The sequence below is a fragment of the Chlamydotis macqueenii genome, chromosome 5 (genome assembly GCF_036417535.1).
Source record: "Chlamydotis macqueenii isolate bChlMac1 chromosome 5, bChlMac1.mat, whole genome shotgun sequence".
In the NCBI taxonomy this organism is placed as follows: Eukaryota; Metazoa; Chordata; class Aves; order Otidiformes; family Otididae; genus Chlamydotis; species Chlamydotis macqueenii.
Genome location: NC_141560.1, coordinates 59,840,637 through 59,862,893, shown reverse-complemented (window position 1 = coordinate 59,862,893; position 22,257 = coordinate 59,840,637). Strand labels below are relative to the sequence as shown.

The following is a 22,257-nucleotide window of genomic DNA, read 5'->3' as shown; positions in this document are numbered from 1 at the left end:
CAGAATGATTGCGGTTGGAAGGGAGCTTTGGAGGCTGTCGAGTCCAGCTCATCTGCTGAAGCAGGGCTGCCTAGAGCCGGTTGCCCAGGACCGTGTCCAAATGTTTTTTGAATATCTCCAAGGATGGAGACTCTGCAACCTCTCTGGGCAACCTGTGCCAGTGCTCAGTCAGATGGAACCTCCTGATTTCAGTGCGTGCCTGTTGCCTCTGATCCTTTCACTGGACACCACTGAAAAGAGCCTGGCTCCATCCTTTTGCACCCTCTCTTCAGGTATTTATATTCATTGACAAAATTGTTTCCTGAGCCTTCTCTTTTCCAGGCTGAACAGTCCCAGGTCTCTCTGGAGAGATGCTCCAGTCTCTTCATCGTCCTTGTGGCTCGACACTCTCCACTATGTCCATGTCTGTCTTGCACTAAGGAGCGCAGAACTGGGCACAGCTCTCCAGGTGTGGCCTCACCAGTGCTGAGTAGAGGGGAAGGACCTCCTCGACCTGCTGCCAGTGCTGTGACTAATGCTGCCCAGGATGCCATTCACGTTCTTCGCAGCAAGGGCACGTTGCTGGCTCATGATCAACTTGGTGTCTACCAGGAAATAACAAAATGTACCGACTAGCAGAAATCTTTTCTGCGTAATATAACTTATTGTAGTGCTGCAATATTATGATAGGATTTCTTAATTTAGGTTGTATGACTGTGGCCTGGAAAGATACTGAGAATGAAGTCGTGCCTCATCTCATCTTTCAGCTGGTAATGTTTTTCTCTTATGCATTGAGTGACTTAGATTCTGATCTGAATGATGGTGGAAATACTTGCAGTACAGGGAACTGTTGGAGTTTTTGCTCTACATTCTTTTTCACTGAAGATTTTGTTTTCCTCCTCTGTGGTGTGTTAATTTTTAACAAACAGTTGTCAAATAGAGTTTGTTTATTATGGAGTGGCAAAACAAAGGATCAAATTGCCATTGTGTTATACTTATGTGTAATTGTAGTCTGGGAGTTGCTATTACAAAATGTGGAACTCTGGCTCAAATATCTGGACACCATATTCTACTCCAAGATTTTCTGTTGCACATTACTAGTCTTGTATGTCAGATCATAAAGATGATAATAGTTACTTCAGAAATAACAATGTTACAAAGGAGAAATAGTAAGCAACAAAAAAAAAAAGAAAATAAAAGATTGATAATTTAATAATAGGACTTTTTTTTTTTAAAAAAAAAATCTTATTCTGGAAGACTAAACCCAGTGACTTGTCTGTTGCCTGTATTTCTTTCTGCCTTTTTTTCCCCGGTCTGAACTAGTCTTTTAAGATTTGGTCCAAAACCTGATTTATTTAGTAGATGGACTCCTCCTACGACCAGGTGACCTGCCTAGTTGGTGATGGAAAGGCTGTGGATGTTGTCTACCTGGACTTTAGTAAAGCCTTTGATACCATCTCTCACAGCATTCTCCTAGAGGAGCTGGCAGCTTATGGCTTGGACAGGCGTACTCTGCGATGGATTAAAAACTGGCTGGATGGCTGAGCCCAGAGAGTGGTGGTGAACAGAGTTAAATGCAGTTGGCGGCCGGTCACAAGTGGTGTTCCCCAGGGCTCGGTCTTGGGGCCAGTCTTGTTTAATATCTTTATCAATGATCTGGATGAGGGGATTGAGTGCTGCCTCAGTAAGTTTGCAGACAACACCAAACTGGGTGGGAGTGTCAATCTGCTTGAGGGTAGGAGGGCTCTGCAGAGGGAGGCAAAGCCTTTGACACGGTCTCTCACAGTATTCTCCTAGGGAAACTGGCTGCCCATGGACTGGGTAGGTATACCCTTCTTTGGATAAAGAACTGGCTAGGGAGCCGTGCCCAGCGGGTAGTAGTTAATGGAGTCAAGTCCAGCTGGCAGCCTGTTACAAGTGGTGTCCCCCAGGGATCGGTACTTGGGCCCATCTTGTTCAATATCTTTATTGATGACCTAGACGAGGGGATTGAGTGTACCCTCAGTAAGTTTGCAGATGACACCAAGTTGGGTGGCGGTGTTGATCTGCCTGAGGGTAGGGAGGCCCTTCAGAGGGATCTGGATAGGCTGGATCGCTGGGCTGAGCTGAATGGCATGAGGTTCAACAAGGCCGAGTGTCGGGTCCTGCACTTTGGCCACAATAACCCCATGCAGCGCTATAGGCTCGGAGCTGAGTGGCTGGAGGACTGTGAAGAGGAAAGGGACCTGGGGGTGTTGGTTGATGCTCAGCTGAACATGAGCTGACAGTGTGCCCAGGTGGCCAAGAGGGCCAATGGCATCCTGGCCTGCATTAGAAATACTGTGGCCAGCAGGAGCAGGGAGGTAATCATCCCCCTGTATTCGGCACTGGTGAGGCCGCACCTTGAGTATTGTGTTCAGTTTTGGGCCCTTCACTACAAGAAAGACATTGAAGCCCTGGAACGTGTCCAGAGAAGGGCAACAAAGCTGGTGAGGGGTCTGGAGCACAAGTCTTATGAGGAGCGGCTGAGAGAGTTGGGATTGTTTAGTCTGAAGAAGAGGAGGCTCAGGGGAGATCTCATCATAGAATCATCACAGAATCACATGGTTGGATGGGACCTATAAGATCATCTAGTCCAACTGTCTTCCCACTACCATTGCTGCCACAGCTACGAAACCGTATCTTGTAGCTTCTCATCAAGCCGCCTCTTGAACACTGCCAGGGACGGCGACTCCACCACCTCCCTGGGCAGGCCATTCCAGTGCCTGACCACTCTTTGGGAGAAAAAGTTTTTCCTCACGTCCAATCTAAACCTCCTCTGGTACAACTTGTGGCCATTTCCTTGGGTCCTGCTTGTTGCCTGGGAGAAGAGGCCAAACCCCTGCTCATCACAACCTGCCTTCAGGAAGCTATAGCGTGCAATGAGATCTCCCCTGAGCCTCCTCTTCTCCAGATCTATGATTCTATGATTCTGTGATCTGGACAGGCTGGATTCGATGGACCGAGGTGAATTGTGTGAGGTTCAACAAGGCGAAGTGCCAGGTCCTGCGCTTTGGTCACAACAACCCCATGCAGCGCTACAGGCTTGGGGAAGAGTGGCTGGAAAGCTGCCTCACGGAAAAGGACCTGGGATGCTGGTAGAGAGCCGGCTGAACATGAGCCAGCAGTGTGCCCAGGTTGCCAAGAGGGCCAGCAGCATCCTGGCTTGTATGAGGAACAGCGTGGCCAGCAGGAGTATGGAAGTGATTGTGCCCCTGTACTCGGCACTGGTGAGGCTGTATCTTGAATACTGTGTGCAGTTTTGGGCCCCTCAGTACAAGACAGATGTTGAGTTGCTGGAGGGTGTCCAAAGAAGGGCAATGAAGCTTGTGAGGCATCTGGAGCACAAGTCTTCTGAGGAGCAGGTGAGGGAACTGGGATTGTTTAGTCTAGAGAAGAGGAGGCTGAGGGGAGACCTCATTGCTCTCTACAGCTACCTGGAAGGAGGTTGTAGGGAGGTAGGTGTTGGTCTCTTCTCCCAAGCAACTAGTGATAGGACGAGAGGAAATGGCATCAAATTGCAGCAGGGGAGGTTTAGATTGGATATTAGGAAACATTTCTTTACGGAAAGAGTGGTCAGACACTGGAACAGGCTGCCCAAGGAAGTGGTGGAATTCCCATCCCTGGAGGTGTTCAAAGAACGTGTAGACGTGGCACTTCAGGACATGGTTCAGTAGGCATGGTGGTGTTAGGTTGATGGTTGGACTTTATGATCTTGGAGGCATTTTTCAACCTTAAAGATTCTATGACTTGTATTCCTTTTGCCAAGATCCTTGTCGTGGTGCTTTGTGCAGTCCGTCTGATCATGAGTTTCATCCTTAAAGGAATTGAAAGTGAGCATTAGATGAAGCCCATGTGTCCAGGAAATATCCTTCCTGTAGACACCCTTCATTTCCCTTTTCAAAATCCATATTAGATCTCATTTCACTCCAGTGTATGATGATGTGATACTCTTTTAGTTAGTCTTAGTCTCTCACACCATTTTTATGTTTTATTTTTAGTGCTGTTGGTACTAGACCTGTACATGTATAGATTATGTAGCGTACGGGACTGATTATGAGCAAGGCCATCTATGTGCTGGCACAGTTGCCACTTTTTTTGTGCTGATGTGTGAAATTAGAATCATAGAATAGTTGGAAGGGACCTTTAAAGGTCATCTAGTCCAACCTCCCTGCAAGGAGCAGTGAAGTTTACACTAAATATCCAGTTAGTGAAGTGAACTCCTGTTGTTTGTTTCAGTTCACAGTGAGGTTCTTCATGTTACAATTCTTGAATTCTGGAATGCAAAATAAAATATGAAAATTACAGAATTCTTTACAGTTGACAGATTAGGGTTAACTTTTCTCTTTGTCCTTCTCACCTTTTTAGTAACTGCTATGCGAAGAATTGTATTGTCCATTGAACGTTCAAATGTATGTCATATGCTGAAAATAATGTGTTCTCATGGGATTGGGATAAGGGATTGTTACAAACAAGTTTGAATTCCCTAGATGAGAAACGGGCCAAAAAAAAATTAGAGCCTTTCATCTCTCTGGTTATTTTCTTCATCTTCTCTCTACTTCCTCTAAAGAAGGTCCTTTAACTTTTACAGATGAAGGGTGGCACCTCACCTGACATGTATTTAAGTCATACCTAAGATAGATACCTAAGCAGAGGGCAGTGCATCCATAACACATATGTTTTAGAAAGGCAGACAGTGGAATTCCTTTGCCTTTGAGCTCTTTTGTCAGGTAAAGTGGAACAGCAGCTTGCATAAAGAAGTTTTTAGAGGAAGTCCCAGATGTGGAAATTATAGATTGTAGATCTGTTACAAATCCAATGGAATGACAGCCACTAGAGACAGTGGTTGAAGCCCCTGATTCATTACAGACAGTGAATGAAACCCCTGATTCCAGTTGCTTTAACAGCAGTGTTGCAATAAAATTAATGTCCTCCTGAAGATTTTTCTCATATGGGTAGCCTGTTCCACTTTAAAAATTGTTAAAAGTCACAATTCTAGTGACAAATTAACTGAGTTAACCACCTCTTCAGCTTGCACTATGCGTGATGGTCTTGCCAATGGGGAGAGCCGGGGTAGAAGTTCAAGACGGAGGATTTATGTGTTTCAAGATAAAAAGGAAGAATTCTTTTTAGTATATCCAAGGAAGAGGTTTGCTGTATTTCTCATTTCTAATGAGAAATACATGCAGTTCTGCTTAAGAAGGAGGAACTGGAAGGAAGGAAACAAGTAATAATCTGAAGGCATTTGTCCATTGATGAAGTGGTGGTTTACTTACAGATTTGGCAGCTGCAGCTTTTCTTGAATCATGGTTTTTATTCCAAGAATTCTTGTTTAATCAATTTCTTACCTTAGTCTGACAAATTTTGGATGTTTATTTCCTGCATTGTAGAGGTTTTTTTTTTGTTTGTTTGTTTTTTCTGTTATATATGGTTTAGCATTTGTTAAAGAAGGAATTGGAGAAATGTACTATTTTGGTTTGTTTTTTAAAATAAACTTTGGCTAATTATTAGTATATTAATAGGTCTCTAGCTGTGTACTGAAAAGACTTTTCTGTAATATTAGAATATGAGGTTCTGAAAAATTAGAATGGTAATGCTCTCTAGAAGGCTAGGTTGGGGGCATTTGCATTTTTTTTTAATCTGTTTTTTAAGGGCTAGAATGAGTCAACAGATTACCATCTCATTTCACATCTAGTATGGTACAGACCATATAATTTAATTACTTGTTTGATTATCCCACTTTTGCTCTTAAGACTTGGAAACAGAATATTTGACCATTTCCGTTGGCAAGTGGAAATATGGCAAGTCATTTTTAACAGAACTATTTTGCCTTTGATTTAAAGATACTGATTCTTGGCTTGACTGTCTTTCCATGCCTACATACATCTTAAGCACCTGTATTTGCTTTTACAATGTAACCAGGTCAAGTATTATCGTCTGTCAGTTTGACTATCAAGAAGTCCTCAAATCTCAGTGCACAAACCACGTATTCCCCTTGGCGCCTCCTTCCCCCAATGAATTTTAGAGCTGGAGTAATTTTATGTTTGGTTAACATAATTATTTACCTTAATGTCTATAGCCTTACTGTATGTACTGAGAGCGATTGCTGGCAGAACTCAGAATGCTGCTGCTGTTTATGACATTAGACCACCAGAATAGCTTCTTCTGACTCGCTCTTTATTGTCAAGGAGGGGAAAATTGAGCTAGACTCTATCTCTGAAATAACTACTCAAAGACTTTTTTCTAGTTAGTATGCAGAACAAAGTTCCTGTGCAGTTCTTAGTCTGGAATAATTTTTAGCATTGCAGCACTGCACTCACTTACTAAAAACTAAAACCAGATAGTGAATTGACAGCATATACAAGAGGCTGTGATTCAGTCTTAAAAAGTTTTGTTTGCAAAGTATCCCTGGCATTTTTTTTCATCAAGTTTACCCTTTCTAATTAAGGACAACTTAAGCCACACAGCACTGTTCTGTACTAGACAGAACTTTATTACATGAATAAAGTAATGGCAGGGTGTGGATTACAAAGAAGAATGATTGATGTATGGAAGAGTAAAAATATCTAGTTCTAGAAGCATATTTGTAAAGAAACAAACTACTCATCAGGGAAAATGGAACTGTTACAATCATGTAAAAGTTTTCTTGGGAATTTGCATTAGAAATTTGCAAGCAGTCCATCTAGATATGTGTTGCTTCTGTTGCTCTATAGGGATGTATATGATTGGCAGGCATAGCTTGAATTTAGTCTATGTGTTAAGAAGTTTCCATACAGAAGTAGCTTATTTCATGACCACACATGAAGGTTTGACAGGAAATATGTTACTACTTGGCATGGTTACATGCACCTAATAATAGTAATAGCAACCATAATTTGCACTCCCCAGTGGTTCAGGTTGTAAACAGAACTTTGCAAATGGCATGGTTAAAAAAGGGAAGGGAGTGGAGTGAGAGATATGTGTGTGTATGTGTGTGTCTGTGGTGGCAGACATTTAAGTCTGAATTTCCAGACCTTTAAAAAGGCCGTCTTCCTCTTTTGTTTTGTTGATAATTCAAAATTTCATGTCTTTCACTTACAGTAAATCCACTTTTCAGTTAAAACTTGTAATTGTTTGTATATCAGGGGGAAGTCATAAGTAATTGGAACTCCAAGTTGTACAACCTAAGCGTTTTTAGCGTTTTTCTTATTACTGTGTTGGGAAGACTTTTTTTTTTTTTTTAATTCTTTTCCTGAAGGGGAATATGGAAGGCAGTAAATCAGATTTTTTTTTTTCTTCCCCTCTGGGTAAATCAGGAAAGAGCTAAAAAGAGCTAAAGAGCTTCAGAATGCCCTCTTTTTATTCCCCCTCAAAGCTGAGGAGAGCTTGATAGGTAGCATTTTGCAGGTTACTGAACTGAAGAGTGTTTTAGTTCATTCTAGTTTCTGTAACTTTTTCTTTTCCTCTGTATAGTCTTGTAGAAAAGTGGTATCTACTGGTATGGATAGTTTCGTGTAGATGCTTCCAAACCAATACTATCTTGCACAGGTTGGAAACTCCATGTAATATCTCTGAGTTTGTAAGTCCAAATTCTCATCAGATGAAGACACAAACACAAGTGTCTTCTGCTCACAGATTGAGCAGCAAGAAAAGTGATATGGGTAAGAGCAGTGAGGAGCATGAAGACGAGAGCCAGAGAGGTTTCCTGCATTCATGAAAAATCTACATTGTGTGGCTTACGTTCAGTATTAGGTGACTCAGTAAGATATCACGCAGTAAAACGGGGTGTAATTTCACTCATGAAGCAAAGAGTCTTAGGGAGTTGATGAAGTGTGAAAGAAGGGAAAATAAGGAAAGGGCATTACCAAAGCCAGAGGTGGTTGCTGATGTTGAAAAATGTATTACCCGTCATCGCAGGAGCTAGCAGGTGGGCAAGCTGGGCTGCTGGAGGAGGAGCGACTTTAGGAGCTATTCAGTTACCCATGTAGGTTAATAAAACTCTGCTGTAGTCGCATGTGGCTGTGGTTTACTCTTTGCTTCACCCCTGTTTTAGGTGATCTCAATAAGCCAATTAAGGTGCACAAGTCCATGGGACCTGATGAGATCCACCCGCGGGTCCTGAGGGAACTGGCAGATGAAGTTGCCAAGCCACTGGCCATCGTATTTGAGAAATTGTGGCAGTCTGGTGAGGTCCCTGATGACTGGAAGAGAGGGAACATAACCCCAATTTTTAAAAAGGGGAACAAGGAAGACCCGGGCAACTACAGGCCGGTCAGCCTCACCTCTGTGCCTGGCAAGGTCATGGAGCAGATCCTCCTGGAAACCATGCTAAGGCACATGGAGAGCAAGGAGGTGGTTGGTGACAGCCAACATGGCTTCACCAAGGGCAGATCGTGCTTGACCAATTTGATGGCCTTCTATGACGGGGTAACAACATCGGTGGACAAGGGACGAGCAACTGACATCATCTACCTGGACTTGTGCAAAGCTTTTGATGCTGTCCCGCATGACATCCTTCTCTCTAAACTAGAGAGACATGGGATTGATGGATGGACCACTTGGTGGATAAGGAGTTGGCTGGATGGCCACACTCAGAGAGTGGTGGTCAAGGGCTCAATGTCCAGGTGGAGACTGGTCACGAGTGGTGTCCCTCAGGGGTCCGTGTTGGGCCCAGCCCTGTTCAACATCTTTGTCGGCGACATGGACAGTGGGATAGAGTGCACCCTCAGCAAGTTCGCCGATGACACCAATTGCGTGGTGCCGTTGACACGCTGGAAGGGAGGGATGCCATCCAGAGGGACCTTGACAGGCTGGAGAGGTGGGCCTGTGCCAACCTCATGAAGTTCAACCAGGCCAAGTGCAAGGTCCTGCACCTGGGTCATGGCAGTCCTAAGCACAAATACAGGCTGGGCGGAGAATGGATTGAGAGCAGCCCTAAGGAGAAGGACTTGGGAGTGCTGGTGGATGAGAAGCTTAACATGAGCCAGCAATGCGCCCTTGCAGCCCAGAAGGCCAACCGCATCCTGGGTTGCATCAAGAGAAGCGTGGCCAGCAGGTCGAGGGAGGTGATTCTCCCCCTCTACTCTGCCCTGGTGAGACCCCACCTGGAGTACTGCGTCCAGTCCTGGAGCCCCCAACACAAGAAGGACATGGACCAGTTGGAGAAGGTCCAGAGGAGGGCCACGAAGGTCATCAGAGGGCTGGAGCACCTCTGTTATGAGGACAGGCTGAGAGAGTTGGGGCTGTTCAGCCTGGAGAAGAGGAGGCTCCGGGGAGACCTGATAGCGGTCTTCCAGTACCTCAAGGGGGCCTACAAGAAAGATGGGGAAAGGCTGTTCAGTAGGGCCTGTTGCGATAGGACAAGGAGTAATGGTTTTAAATTAGTGGGGGATAGATTTAGATTGGAAATTAGGAAAAAATTTTTTACAATGCGAGTTATAGAACACTGGAACAGGTTGCCCAGAGAGGTGGTGGATGCCCCATCCCTGGAAACGTTCAAGGCCAGGCTGGATGAGGCTCTGAGCAACCTGATCTAGTTGGGGATGTCCCTGCTCCTTGCAGGGTGGTTGGACTAGATGACGTTTGAAGGTCTCTTCCAACCCTAACCATTCTATGATTCTATAATTAAGCTGTTCTGGTTTTGTTAGTGAGGGGGGGCCTAAGGTGGTAGCTTCTGTAGGAAACTGCTAGAAGTTGCTCCCCTTTGTTCAGTGGACTCGGCTGGGCCTAGGGCAGACCCGCTGCTGGCCAAGGCCAAACCAATTGGTAGCAGAATGTCCCGTGATAACGCCTCTGCGATAATGTATTTAAGAAGGGGAAAACAGAAAAAGAGGAGAAGAGAGATGTGAAGCAGCTGAGCGAGGGGCAGAGAGGGGGAGGCGCGAGCCTTGTGGGCCTTGCAGGCCTCACCCTCTGGCCTCTCGCCTGGCAGCCGACTGGGCCCAACTCGGCCCGGCCTGGCTGCAAGAAGTGGAGAGGAGATGAGAAGTGAATAAGGTGTAAAAAGGATCCTGAGAGACATCTACCAGCCTGTTGTGAGGAACGGCTGCAGATGCTAAGGTCAGTGAAGAAGGAGGGGGAGGAGTAATGCGGCTCCTGGCCAAGATTCCTCTGCAGCTTGTCGTGAAGACCATGGTGGAGCAGGTTGTCCCCCTGCAGCCCATGGAGGTCCATGGAGGGGCAGAGATCCACCTGCAGCCCATGGAGGACCCCACGCCAGAGCAGGTGGAGGCCTGAAGGAGGCTGTGGCCTGTGGAGGGCCTGCTGGGACAGCTGTTCTAGAGGAACTGCACTCCATGGAAGAGATGACCCACGCCGGAGCAGTTTCACAAAGGACTGTGGCCCGTGGGAGGGACCCCACACTGGAGCAGAGGAGGAATGCGAGGAGTTCTTCCCCCAACGATGATACAGCGGCGTAAAACAACGCGTGATGAACTGACCGTGACCCCCATTCCCTTCCCTGGCCCCCCGCCCCCCCCACCCTGTGCCGCTCGGGAGGGGAGGTAGTAGAGATAATGTTAAGCCCGGGAAGAGGGAGGGGTGGGGGGAGGTTATCTTGTTCCCTGTCTTATTCTCCTGCTAATTTTAGAAATAAATGAGTGTTTTTACCCAAGTCGAGTCTGTTTTGCCCATAACAGTAACTTTAAGGATTTCTCCCCGTCCTTATCTCAAACCTTGAGCCGTTTTTTTCCTATATCATCTCCTCCTACTGTCTCGGAGGGTGCGGGGAGCGAGAGAGAGACTGCGTGGTCTGGTCCCGATCGGGGCTGAACTGCGACATCCATCACTTGAAACGTTCAAGGCCAGGCTGGATGAGGCTCTGAGCAACCTGATCTAGTCCAGGATGTCCCTGCTCCTTGCAGGGGGGTTGGACTAGATGACCTTTGAAGGTCCCTTCCAACCCTAACCATTCTATGATTCTATGATTCTATAATTAAGCTGTGGATGTTGGCTGAACTGGATGAGTGAAACATTAATCTTTGTTAACCCCTTCTTCATTCTCCATTTATTTATTTTTAATACAAATCATTTAACTGATCCTGTTTTGAAGGTTTGATGTTGAGAAGCATGTTGGCCTGAAACTTCCTGAAGTATTCATCTTTTTTTCTTTTTTTTTCTGGAATTTGTATGTTTATGGATTTTTATATGTTGTATGACAGATTCTGACAAATTATCTTAGTTTTAGCTATTTAATTACTGTTTCTGCTTTTAATCCAAATTAGTTACAAGTTTGTAGTCTGTGGGAAGGTTTGCATTTTTGTAGAGCTTTTCCTCTGCTGTGACAAACAGCTGAGTGGTAAAGTGTATGTGAAGATCATTGCCTCTGTTGTTGTTTAGCCCCAGCTGACAGCTAAGTGTCATGCGGCCGCTTGGTCCTCCTCCTTGGGGGGATGAGGGAGAGAAAATATGAGGCTGAGATAAGGACAGGGAGAGATCATTTAGCAGTTACCGTCATAGGCAAACCAGGCTTGACTTGGGGAAAATTAACTTAATTTATTAACAGTCAAACCAGAGTAGAATAATGAGAAATGAAACCAAATCTCAAAAACATCTTCCCCGCTGCTAGGGCATAGGGAATCGGGGTTGCACTCAGTTCATCACACATCTCTGCTGCTCCTTCCTCCCCAGAGGGAGGACTCCTCAGACTCTTCCCCTGCTCCAGCGTGGGGTGCCTCCCATGGGTTGTGTGAGTCCTTCCCACGGGCTGCAGTTCTTTGCAAACTGCTCCAGCACAAGTCCCTTCCATGGGGTGTAGTCCTTCAGGAACAGACTGCTCCAGCATGTGTCTCCCACAGGGTCACCAGCTCTGCCAGCAAACCTGCTCCAGCATAGGCTCCTCTCTCCATGGGTCCATAGGTCCTGCCAGGAGCCTACTCCAGCACGGGCTCTCCACAAGGCCACAGTTTCCTTTGGGCATCCACCTGCTATGGCTTGGGGCCCTCCAGGGGTCGCAGGTGGATCTCTGCTCCTCTGTGGGCCTCCATGGGCTGCAGGGCGACAGCCAGCCTCACCGTGGTCTTCACCATGGGCTGCAGGGAAATCTCTGTTCCAGTGCCTGGAGCACCTCCTTCCCTCATTCTTCACCGACCTTGGTGTCTGCAGAGCTGTTTCTTCTCACATCTTCACTCCTCTCTCCAGCTGCAGTTTTCTCTTACGCAATCTTCCCCCCTCCTCCACCTTCTTAAATATATTATCCCAGAGGCACTAATCACCATCACAGATTGGCTTGGCCTTGGCCAGCGGCAGGTCCGTCTTGGAGCCAGCTAGCGTTGGCTCTGTTGAACACAGGGGAAGCTTCTAGCAGATTCTCAGAGAAGCACACCTGAAGCCACCCCACCACCAAAACCCAACATAGCCTCCTTAGTCTTCAGCAGGCAATACTGTCTTCCATTAAAAAAAAAAAGTCCTTTTTACATGGAACTTGCACAGTATAAATAAATTATTTACAGAACAATAATGTTTGAATACCTCTGTATTGTCAGTCTGATCAATAAGGAAAGTACTTTCTAGCCATCACTTTTGATAGAGGAGAGGAACCTTATGAAAAGCATGATCTGGTGATAGCAGTCTTTTGATCACCGTTAAGTGTGGGAACTTGTACTTATTCTGCAACTTGTGGGATACCCCATATTTTTATCAGTTTATCTTCTCTTATATCTTCATTTTCTCAGTTCTAGAATAAAACTTTGTCCATTTTTGTTGATGGGTTTGTCTCCTGCATCTGTTAAACCTGCTGTTGTCTTCAGTATTTTTATCAAAACCATTTCAACATTTTCACTGAATTAATCAGATATCTAATCCACAGAGACAGATCTTGAAACCATGAGTTATTTTTGCCTGCTGGAGATGTTTGAGGCTTCTAACTGATCTTAAATCTAGAAATTTAGGGTTAGTTGGTTTTAACTCTGGATATAAGCAAATACTGTTTATGGATTTTTTTTTTTTTTTTTTTTTTTTCTCCCCTGTCTGTTGATGGCTGTCTGGTGACAGCCACTAGCTGCTTGGCAACAGCAGTGAAGGGGGAGCCTAGGCAATGGACTTGCTTGTGCTCAGGTTCTCATTAGTTGTAATGGGACAAAAACAGGGTGGCCAGCGTCCTGGAGTTGCACAGATCACCTTTCTGTTCCTGGGTTCAACTTGCCAGATGTTGTCGATGAGCTATCGCTTGAGATTCCCTGCCCTCTCAGTATCTTTGGAAGTCAGCATTGCCCAATCTGAAGTGTTTGCTTTATTACAAGCATGAAGGTTTTTAAAGAAAGAGATAGGTAAAGATGGAAGACTGTTGCCGTGAAAGAGAAAATCAGAATCATGCTCATGCAGAAGTCAACAGGACAAGTGCAATATCAGAGCACTATAGCTCTAGGAAAGAAGTCTAATAAGGAGGCACTTTGGCAAGAGCGATGTCTGTGCAACAGCTGAATTGTTTGATGAATTACAGAAAAGCATGTAAGTGTTGCCTTATGTTTCTGTTGGGATCAAGACTTGATGGGTTCCCAGGAGTCAATTTCAGTACTTTCATTATGTTATAGACAGACTTCAAGTCTAAAAAAATTTAAGTGTGTATTGGAGATTATGTCTCTTGGGAGGAGATGGGGCAAGGCTTCTTAAAGTATATAGCATCCATTTGGTGTTTTTTTTTTTTTTATCAGAAGAGAGGAGCAGCATCATGTATTTTGCAATATTAATAAACTTAATGAAAAGATCTTCAAGTCACAGATTTTGTTTCCAAAATATCTGTGGTCTTGCACTTAGGGGAACTCGGTGATTGTGGTGTGTGGTTTCCAAGTCCAGGAGAAAATTTGTCCTTCAGATATTTTCTCCCTTATATGTAAGTGAAAGAGAAAAAAAACCAAAACAAAACCCGAACAAACAGGAACAAAACAGCTTAGTTAGTAAATGTCTGAGGTTTTTCCTCAATTGTCTAAAGGTTGACATTACATCATCTGCACAGATGTAAATATAGAAAGTAGAAGATATGTTAAATCTCCTGACTTGTTTTTAAAACCTTTTTTACAGACTCTCTTTACTTGAGTGTATGTTTGTGTCAGTAAATAGAGATGTGGCATTATGTCAATTTTTCTTTCTGGGAGACTGGAATTTTCTTTAAATGCTTGTTTTCATCTTTTAAGATTGTTTTTGTCTCTTGTGGAAATGCTGTTATGTTTTTTGTCTTGACTCTGCTCTTTCCCACGAAGCATGTATTTCAGTGAAGTTGTGTTCTGTTTTTTCCTAACTCCCTCTCTCTATATACACATTTCAGATTTTCCCAAATACACATTTTTTTCTTTCTAATATTATTGACAAAGTAATAAATAATGCAGCTTTTTGTATGAAAATCATCTGAGTTGTTAATTTTTCAGACAAACGTGAAAAGCAATCCCTCCTTTAATGTGAGTGCTAAAAGACAGAGGATTAGCAAAATAGACGTGAATATTTTGGCTTTTGTGAGATCTGTCCTAGGTCCTGATTCTGGATAAGGTCCCTATTTGAGGAGATATTTAAGGCTTAGTTTAAACAAAATCCAGGGTTACATGACTTCTCAACTGTCAAAGGACTTCTTAAGCATTCCATGGGTTTTTGTTTGGTGTAATGTGTATTGTCTCTAGGCAACGTTATAACTATCTCTGTGTATGGCTACTTTGTGGAAGTAAATGTTGTACAAAATAAAGATTCTAAGTTGGCTTAGGAATTGAACTTTGAATATTACTGTAAAAGTACAGAACAAACCCAACCAACTCTGAAATAGATTTCTATTGCCATGTAATTGCTGCATGTAAGAAAACAAGTGAGGAGTAAAAGTGTGTTTCTCTTTTTGCAGGTGTTGCTGAGTTTTATTTATTTAAAACATATGATTTCATGCAGTTGTGCCTGATCGTTAGTGCTGCTGTCAACAGCTGCGTGCTTATTTAGCTAATTGCATTCTACTAAGCTATCTAGGCTTATTTTAAGATATGCAGTTGTGCAGTGTTCTGGTTTTGTTTAATGAGGGGGGCCCAAGGTGGTAGCTTCTGTAGGAAACTGCTAGAAGTTGCTCCCCTTTGTTCAGTGGACTCAGCTGGGCCTTGGGTGAACCTGCTGCTGGCCAAGGCCGAGCCGATTGGTAGCAGAATGTCCTGTGATAACGTATTTAAGAAGGGGAAAACGGGGGGGGGGAGGAAGAGATCGGAAGGAGCCGAACGGGGGCAGAGAGGGAGAGGTGTGAGCCTTGTGGGCCTTGCAGGCCTCACCCTCTGGCCTCCTGCCAGGCGGCCGACTGGGCCCAACTTGGCCCGGCCTGGCTGCAAGAAGTGGAGAGGAGATGAGATGGATGATGTGAAGAGATTCTGAGAGATGTCCTCCAGCCTGTTGTGAAGAATTTTTCTTGTGAGAGGAACGGCTGCAGATGCCAAGGTCAGTTCAGAAGGAGGGGGAGGAGTAATGCAGCTCCTGGCCAAGATTCCCCTGCAGCCTGTGGTGATGACCATGGTGGAGCAGACTGTCCCCCTGCAGCCCATGGAGGTTCACAGAGGAGCAGAGATCCACCTGCAGCCCATGGAGGACGACATGTCAGGGCAGGCGGATGCCTGAAGGAGGCTGTGGCCTGTGGAGGGCCTGCTGGGGCAGCTGTTCTGGAGGGACTGCACCCCATGGAAGAGATGACCCACGAAGGACTGTGGCCCGTGGGTGGGACCCCACACTGGACCAGGGGAGGAATGTGAGGAGTTCTTCCCCCGATGATGAAGCAGCAGCCCCCATTCCCTCTTCCCCCCTGTGCCACTCAGGAGGGAAGGTGGTAGAGATAATGTTAAGCCTGGGAAGAGGGAGGGGTGTGGGGAGGTTATCTTGTTTTCTGTCTCATTCTCCTTCTAGTTTTAGAAATAAATGAATAGTTTTCCCCAAGTTGAGTCTGTTTTCCCCATAACGGTAACTTTAAGGATTTCTCCCTCTCCTTATCTCAGACCTCGAGCCTTTTTTTCTTATATTATCTCCCCCTATTCTCTCGGAGGGTGAGGGGAGTGAGAGAGAGAGACTGCGTAGTCTAGTCCCAATTGGGGCTAAACTATGACAGCACTTTTTTTTTTTTTTTTTTTTTAAAGCAACTACACACATTCAGAAGATTTACTCCAGAAAGTTCTGTCCTATCACAATGAACATTGCTCTAGAGGAAATGTGAGAGCTTATAAACCAGACTGTGTTAGACAATATAGTGTAGCATTTGTGAAAAGTTGGACCATGCCATTTAAATTTGTATAGTTCTAAAGGCCTTGAAATGGTCTTGTCCTTGGGTTAGTTTCAGCTCTTTGGGAGTGTTTTATAGTTTAATATGTAAAACTTTAATTTAACAAGCAACTAATTCCTGTTGCTGCATGAGTGTTCTGGTTGTTTATATAGGAACTATGAGCTTCTGTTACATACTGATCATCTCCTTCAAGAAGTATGTACCTGAAATGAGAAATCCGTATTAAGCTGTATAAGTGTAAAAAGAATATTAGGAGACTAGACTGTCTATTATGCATGCTAATTCTGTATAGAATACTTGTATGTGTTTTACTGGTATGTGTTAGTTATGTAATTACAGTCGACAGTATGACATTAATAATGCAGTGTTGTTTTTATTTGTTATATAGCTTTATGCCACTATATACAGGCCTCTAAAACCCGAGATGGTGCCAGCTGTTTCGTTTCAAGTGCAACAGAAGGTAAAGGAAAAAGTGTGGGGGAAAAAATATGAACAATTTTTTGTTCATCTGATACCCTGTCTTCATGGGCATTTATGCGGTTCTTGATGTTTTAACTTCCTAGACTCTCTCTTCACAGCTAACTTATTGTAATAGATGGTGGATACCCTTTTTTCCTATGTCTTGAAGAAGAAATTAAGTGGTGCCACTTGTATATCTGTCTTAAACTTGCATCATCTTTGCCTCTTGTCTATTTCTGGTTTTCTTCAGTAACAAAATTCCACTGAAACTGAAGCTTTAGCTATGCTTTAACAAAAATGTGAAATATCTGAAGAGTAGCTTAGAGAATTGCTGTCATGACTGCAATCTCAAGATAGTGGTGCTTAAGGAAAAGCACAGATACATAATGACATATAAATGTTACAATGCTAATCCTTGCTAATATCTACAGTCTGATTATATTCTAACTAACTCTCTTGAATTTTCTGTTTCTCTTAAAAGGAATGTGTGCTTAATTCACTTATCCTCACATCTGCCTGCTGATATCCTGCTTTTTGGCCTTGTTTGAACTTAGAATGAAATATTTACTTCCGTATTTTTCTTTCACCTGCAGGGGAAAACTTTGAACAGACTCCGTTAAGACGCACATTTAAATCCAAAGTTCTTGCTCGCTATCCTGAGAATGTTGAATGGAACCCTTTTGACCAAGATGCAGTGGGAATGGTCAGTATCACTTTGTGGCTTTTGTTTTTAAGACAGAAACCTGCCTTATCAGTTGAAGACATTAATCTGTGTTTTCTTTGACAAAAAAGTGGGAAGTCAAATTATAGACTGGAAAGAATAATGAATTTATCTAAATTGTGGAGGCTCAAAAAGCCTTTTTATTTAATTGGGTTTTTTTTTAAAGGAAATTAAGTTAAAACTTATAAGTGATAAATCCCTAGGAAAGTTTATTGTTGTCTTACAACTTTTTTGTTACATTCTAGAGAATTGACAGAGAAATAAATTACTCTGCAATTAATGAGTCTTCTTTGTGCGTGATTTTTCTGTTTCATGGAATGCAGTGTGGTTTCTTAATTTAGATAAAATGTAGTATTTTCTCTGTCAGATTTCTGATCTTAGGGGCCAAAATACTTTCCTTTATCTGAGTCTGAGTTCTTTTATTTTATTTCTGTTGACATTGATAACAAAATGGTTATGAGTTTCATAGAAACTTCATACAGCCCTTTTAATATTTTCTTTTAGTTTTCCTGATTTAGATGCTTATTACTGTATTGTACAGAGTTGTAACACTTAATAGAATTTAAATGGAAATGTGATGATGGTCTGTGGATTCTAAATCCTGTTTTCACCAATGCTTCTGGAGGCAGAGGGAGAGAAAAGTGTGTTTTAATTGATATTGTCTCCTCTCCCCCGCTTTTTTTATAGCTATGTATGCCTAAAGGACTTGCTTTCAAGACACAAGCAGATTCCAGAGAATCTCAGTTCCACTCTTTTATTATTACTCGTGAAGATGGCTCACGGACATTTGGATTTTCTCTCACATTTTTTGAGGAAGTTACTAGCAAACAGATCTGCAGTGCAATGCAGACATTGTATCATATGCACAATGCTGAATATGACATTCTTCATACTCCAGCCATGAATGACAAAGATAGCTGCAGCAATGGCACTTCTGTTTCAAAGCTACAGCGTTTTAACTCCTATGACATCAGCAGAGACACACTCTATGTCTCAAAGTGCATTTGTCTGATTACTCCAATGTCTTTCATGAAAGCTTGTAAGAAAGTACTAGAGCAACTTCACCAAGCAGTGACTTCACCTCAGCCGCCACCTCTGCCTTTAGAAAGCTACATCTACAATATTCTCTATGAGGTTCCTCTTCCTCCAGCAGGAAGATCATTAAAATTTTCAGGTGTTTATGGACCAATTATCTGCCAGAGGCCAAGCACCAGTGAGCTACCTTTATTTGATTTTCCAGTTAAAGAAGTTTTTGAATTGCTTGGAGTAGAAAATGTGGTTCAGCTCTTTACCTGTGCCCTCTTGGAATTTCAGATACTGCTTTATTCACAGCGTGAGTATTTCTTTTTTGTGTTCTTATCCTGTAGTTGTACCGACACAAGGTCTTTTCAGTTCTTGAATGTTAAAAACACACAAACAACAGAATAGCTGCACTGAAGTGGCATTAGCATGCTAATACAGTGAGGGTGATCTGTGTGCAGATTTCAATGTAAAGAAAAGATCTGAAGTTGCAAAGAGAGTGTTACATTGACTTCTGTTTTTAGAAACTTAAAACTTTGGGCTTTCGCACAATCTCTTGTATTCACAAACTGACTGTCCCCTTTATTGTTGTCTCTGGAAACCTTCTGCTGTTGGATATAGTAGTATGCCTTCTCCCATGTTCCACTCTGGCTGCTTAGCTGAATTCCCTCCTATCTCTGCCAAACTATCCATGCATTTTGAGAAGATAATTATATATGATTCTGAAGAAGAATTAATGGTGCAAATATAATTTTCTCTTTGAATACCCAAATTCACATTTCAGTTGTTACTTTGAAATAAAATTACCTGAGAAAGTTTTATTTGACTGAATTTAAATACTAGAGTACCAAAAATACTCTGTTAAGGCTGAAATGTTTATTGCTGATGTCACATGGATAAACTTGCTTTGAAGAGGATAGGCAACAACTAAGTTGAAGTAGCATCTATTTAGCAACTAATAAGTAATGTTGCAGTGGTAGTCCATTTTCTGTGTTAAAACTTATGAATACTGGGCTTCTTACTCTGCATCTTGTTACTCTAACCCTGAGTATGTGGAGTTATGCCAAAAGATATCTTTCTACTTTTTTTTTTTTTTTTTTGTCCCAAGCCGGCTGACATTAGTCCAGACCCACCCATCCATAATGGTATGATTTAAGTAGACAGACTGCATTTTGCACACTCTTTTATAGTAAAGGTAAAGAAGCCTAGAAGAAAGCAAGACAAATTTAAGGACAGTCCGTTACTGAAATCTGGTTTTGCTATTTTCGTCCATTGACCTGTCACTGAAATATGTAGAACACAAATGGTAACTATTTATGAAATATATCCTGCATTTATTAGCAGCATTCTCCAAGCATGAAATATAGATGTTTTTGTGTTGAGATGTGTGCCTAGATTAAAGTCAAAGATGGTTTTTGTCTGTATAGTCAAGGAGATTAAAAGTGTATAATGGCAGTAGGGTGTTATATCACAGTTGTTGCGTTGTATAAACACTGTTCACTACCAGGGAAAAACTATACAGTAATTCAAACACAGTCAAAAAAACTTACTGTGCTCGATAGTGGTTACTCTCATGGATTTAAAAACCAAATTGATTTGCTTATTATTCATAGAAAATCTAGAAGTAGTTGCCTAGCAGACAAACTTCTTTTGTGGTTTCTCCAGAGATGGATTAGACATTTATATATTTGGGATTTAGGGAGAGTTTGTTTATGTGGATACATGTAGCCCACCAGTGGAAGATTCATCAGTTCTTCCATCTGAAGAGGAATGCAGTCCAGTGAGCCTTTAGCGGTACTTGAGACCGCCTGTGGCAGAAGTGTGTGTGCCTGGCTGGTTGAAAGCATCGCAAGGAAAACAGTGCTTGTATCGCCATATTGGAACAGGGTTCCCTGATCTCTTTTCAGGCCATTGCATTATAAGTACTCTCTTCTCCTGGACTGGAACTTGGCTCGCTTCTGAGCTAGTCTTCTGTATCCTGTGCTCTCTTTCCAAGTCATATTAATAGGTTCAACTTTTTTTCTTGGGCACTTTCCAAGTGTCTGATCAGTGGCTAATTGAAGAAGCTTAAAATAGCTCTGGAATACTTGAGTTTTTTGTTTGCATGCACAGACATATTCAAATGGATCCATGCAGCTGAAGGCCTGTTGGCCTGGCTTTTTATGATGGTTTCTATCCGCTGTTCCCCTGCCTCACCCCAAGCTTTGGCTAAGTTGGGCTGTGTTGCACCTTATGGAAGTGTCTTGCCCTGCCTCTATCAAGTCCTCACCTATGATTTCTGGCTGAAAAGACTTCTTTCAGTAGAAAAAGAATTCTAGTTATTTGTTTGCTGACTTTTAGCCCTCAGTTTTGGCAAAATAGCTGTGACAGTGCCTTCTCAGTAATACTAGCCATAGTTTTTTGAAAAGTGACTTCTTTTAAGTACTTTCTGACGGATCTAATCTCTGACACCCTTTTCTTTACCTGCTTTTTTTTTTTCTTAAAAAAACCTTTGGTGTAGTTTGCTAATACTTACTCAGGATATTTTCAAAGCTCCTACTGAGTTAATAACAGAAGCTACTGCATACTGCTGGTGTTGCCAACAGTCAAGGTGAAGACTCTTTTCTAAAATGCTTTTGATGCACATGTACTTTATTTTTGTATAACTTGAGATGGGAGTGTGAAGTATTTTGAAGTTCTAGAAAGTCAACTTTTTCTTCCTGTATTTTCTGTTTTTCACTTTTCTAACATATTCTGTTTTCTTCTATGTGGCAGTGAATTGGGAGAACAAACACGTGATATTGGGAGAACAAACATGTGATATTGGGAGAACAAACACGTGATATTCTGTTTTCTTCTACGTGGCAGTGAATTAGGAAATTGTTTCAGTAAAGTGATTCTTTGCCTCACTTAAAAGGATGATTTAAGTAGGAAAATGGAACTTCTGACTGAGTTTTTGATTGTCTGTACCTTTACTTACCAGTTTCCTTCTTTTGCTTTGGTTCTATTTTATTTATATTTTTGTGGGATTTTGTTGGTTTTGTTTGTTTTGTCTTTTAAACTGGAATATGCTCCTAATACAGTCTGCTCTTCCTTCTATATGGTTGACTATCATCTGTTTTTTGCTGTTAGTAAAACAGGGAATGTTGAATATATATACAGATGATGGTGCACTTGGTTCTAAGAGGAATAAGAAATTGCTTGAACTTTTGTAAGGGCTTGCTCACATTCTTGCATGTGTAGTAGTGGGACATCTAGGTTGTCATTTAGAATATAAATCTTAGTTTTTAAAAACTGTCCTTTGAGTTTGTTAAATCACTTGGTGCTCAAACCTGTGACAGTTGAGGTGGTTGGGATTATTTCTTGTTCTTCTAGGTCAGATGAGATTGTGATACTTATTGGATGGATTTGGATTTAGAACAGTATGTGTCAGAATCAGAGGGTTTGCTTGTAAGATTTACTTTTTGTTTTTGTTTTTGTTTTAAAACAAAACAAAGCAAAACAGAACAAACCAACCCAAAACTCTTGGAGGACTTTGCTGCCAAATATGATCCTTTTTGAGACAAATTATTCAGAATCTTAGGTTGCAATGAGTCCTTGGAATAGGAGTAACTTAACTTGACAGTGAATGTGTTTTGCTTTAAGATTCCTTTGACATGTTCTGACTTTGTTTCTGGAAATTCTTCCTTTGTCCCACTATATTGGCACAGCATGTGTGTTTCGGATCAGTGTAAGCCAAACATATGGAATGAATGCCTCTATTTTATTGTCTTATTGGCAGAGTAGTCTCCCTTTTAGGAAAGTGTTAGAGAAATGCAGGTGCCTATAAGACAGTGAAGAATCTGAAGCTGCTCCTAGTGCTAAGCCAGTGCCGAGAAACTCC

General features: G+C 42.5%; 1 protein-coding gene across 9 annotated transcripts in view; it reads left to right on the top strand.

The window, feature by feature from the left end:
* Nucleotides 1–22,257, top strand: part of LOC104479695 (DENN domain-containing protein 5A) — an 82,986-nt gene that overhangs the window by 4,151 nt on the left and 56,578 nt on the right. For all 9 annotated transcript variants that reach the window (XM_086750205.1, XM_086750208.1, XM_086750202.1 and 6 more), the window contains exons 2-4: nucleotides 16,584–16,655; nucleotides 17,248–17,357; nucleotides 18,063–18,708. In XM_086750205.1, coding sequence (XP_086606331.1) covers nucleotides 16,584–16,655; nucleotides 17,248–17,357; nucleotides 18,063–18,708 — 828 coding nt within the window. The remainder of the gene's footprint in view (nucleotides 1–16,583; nucleotides 16,656–17,247; nucleotides 17,358–18,062; nucleotides 18,709–22,257) is intronic.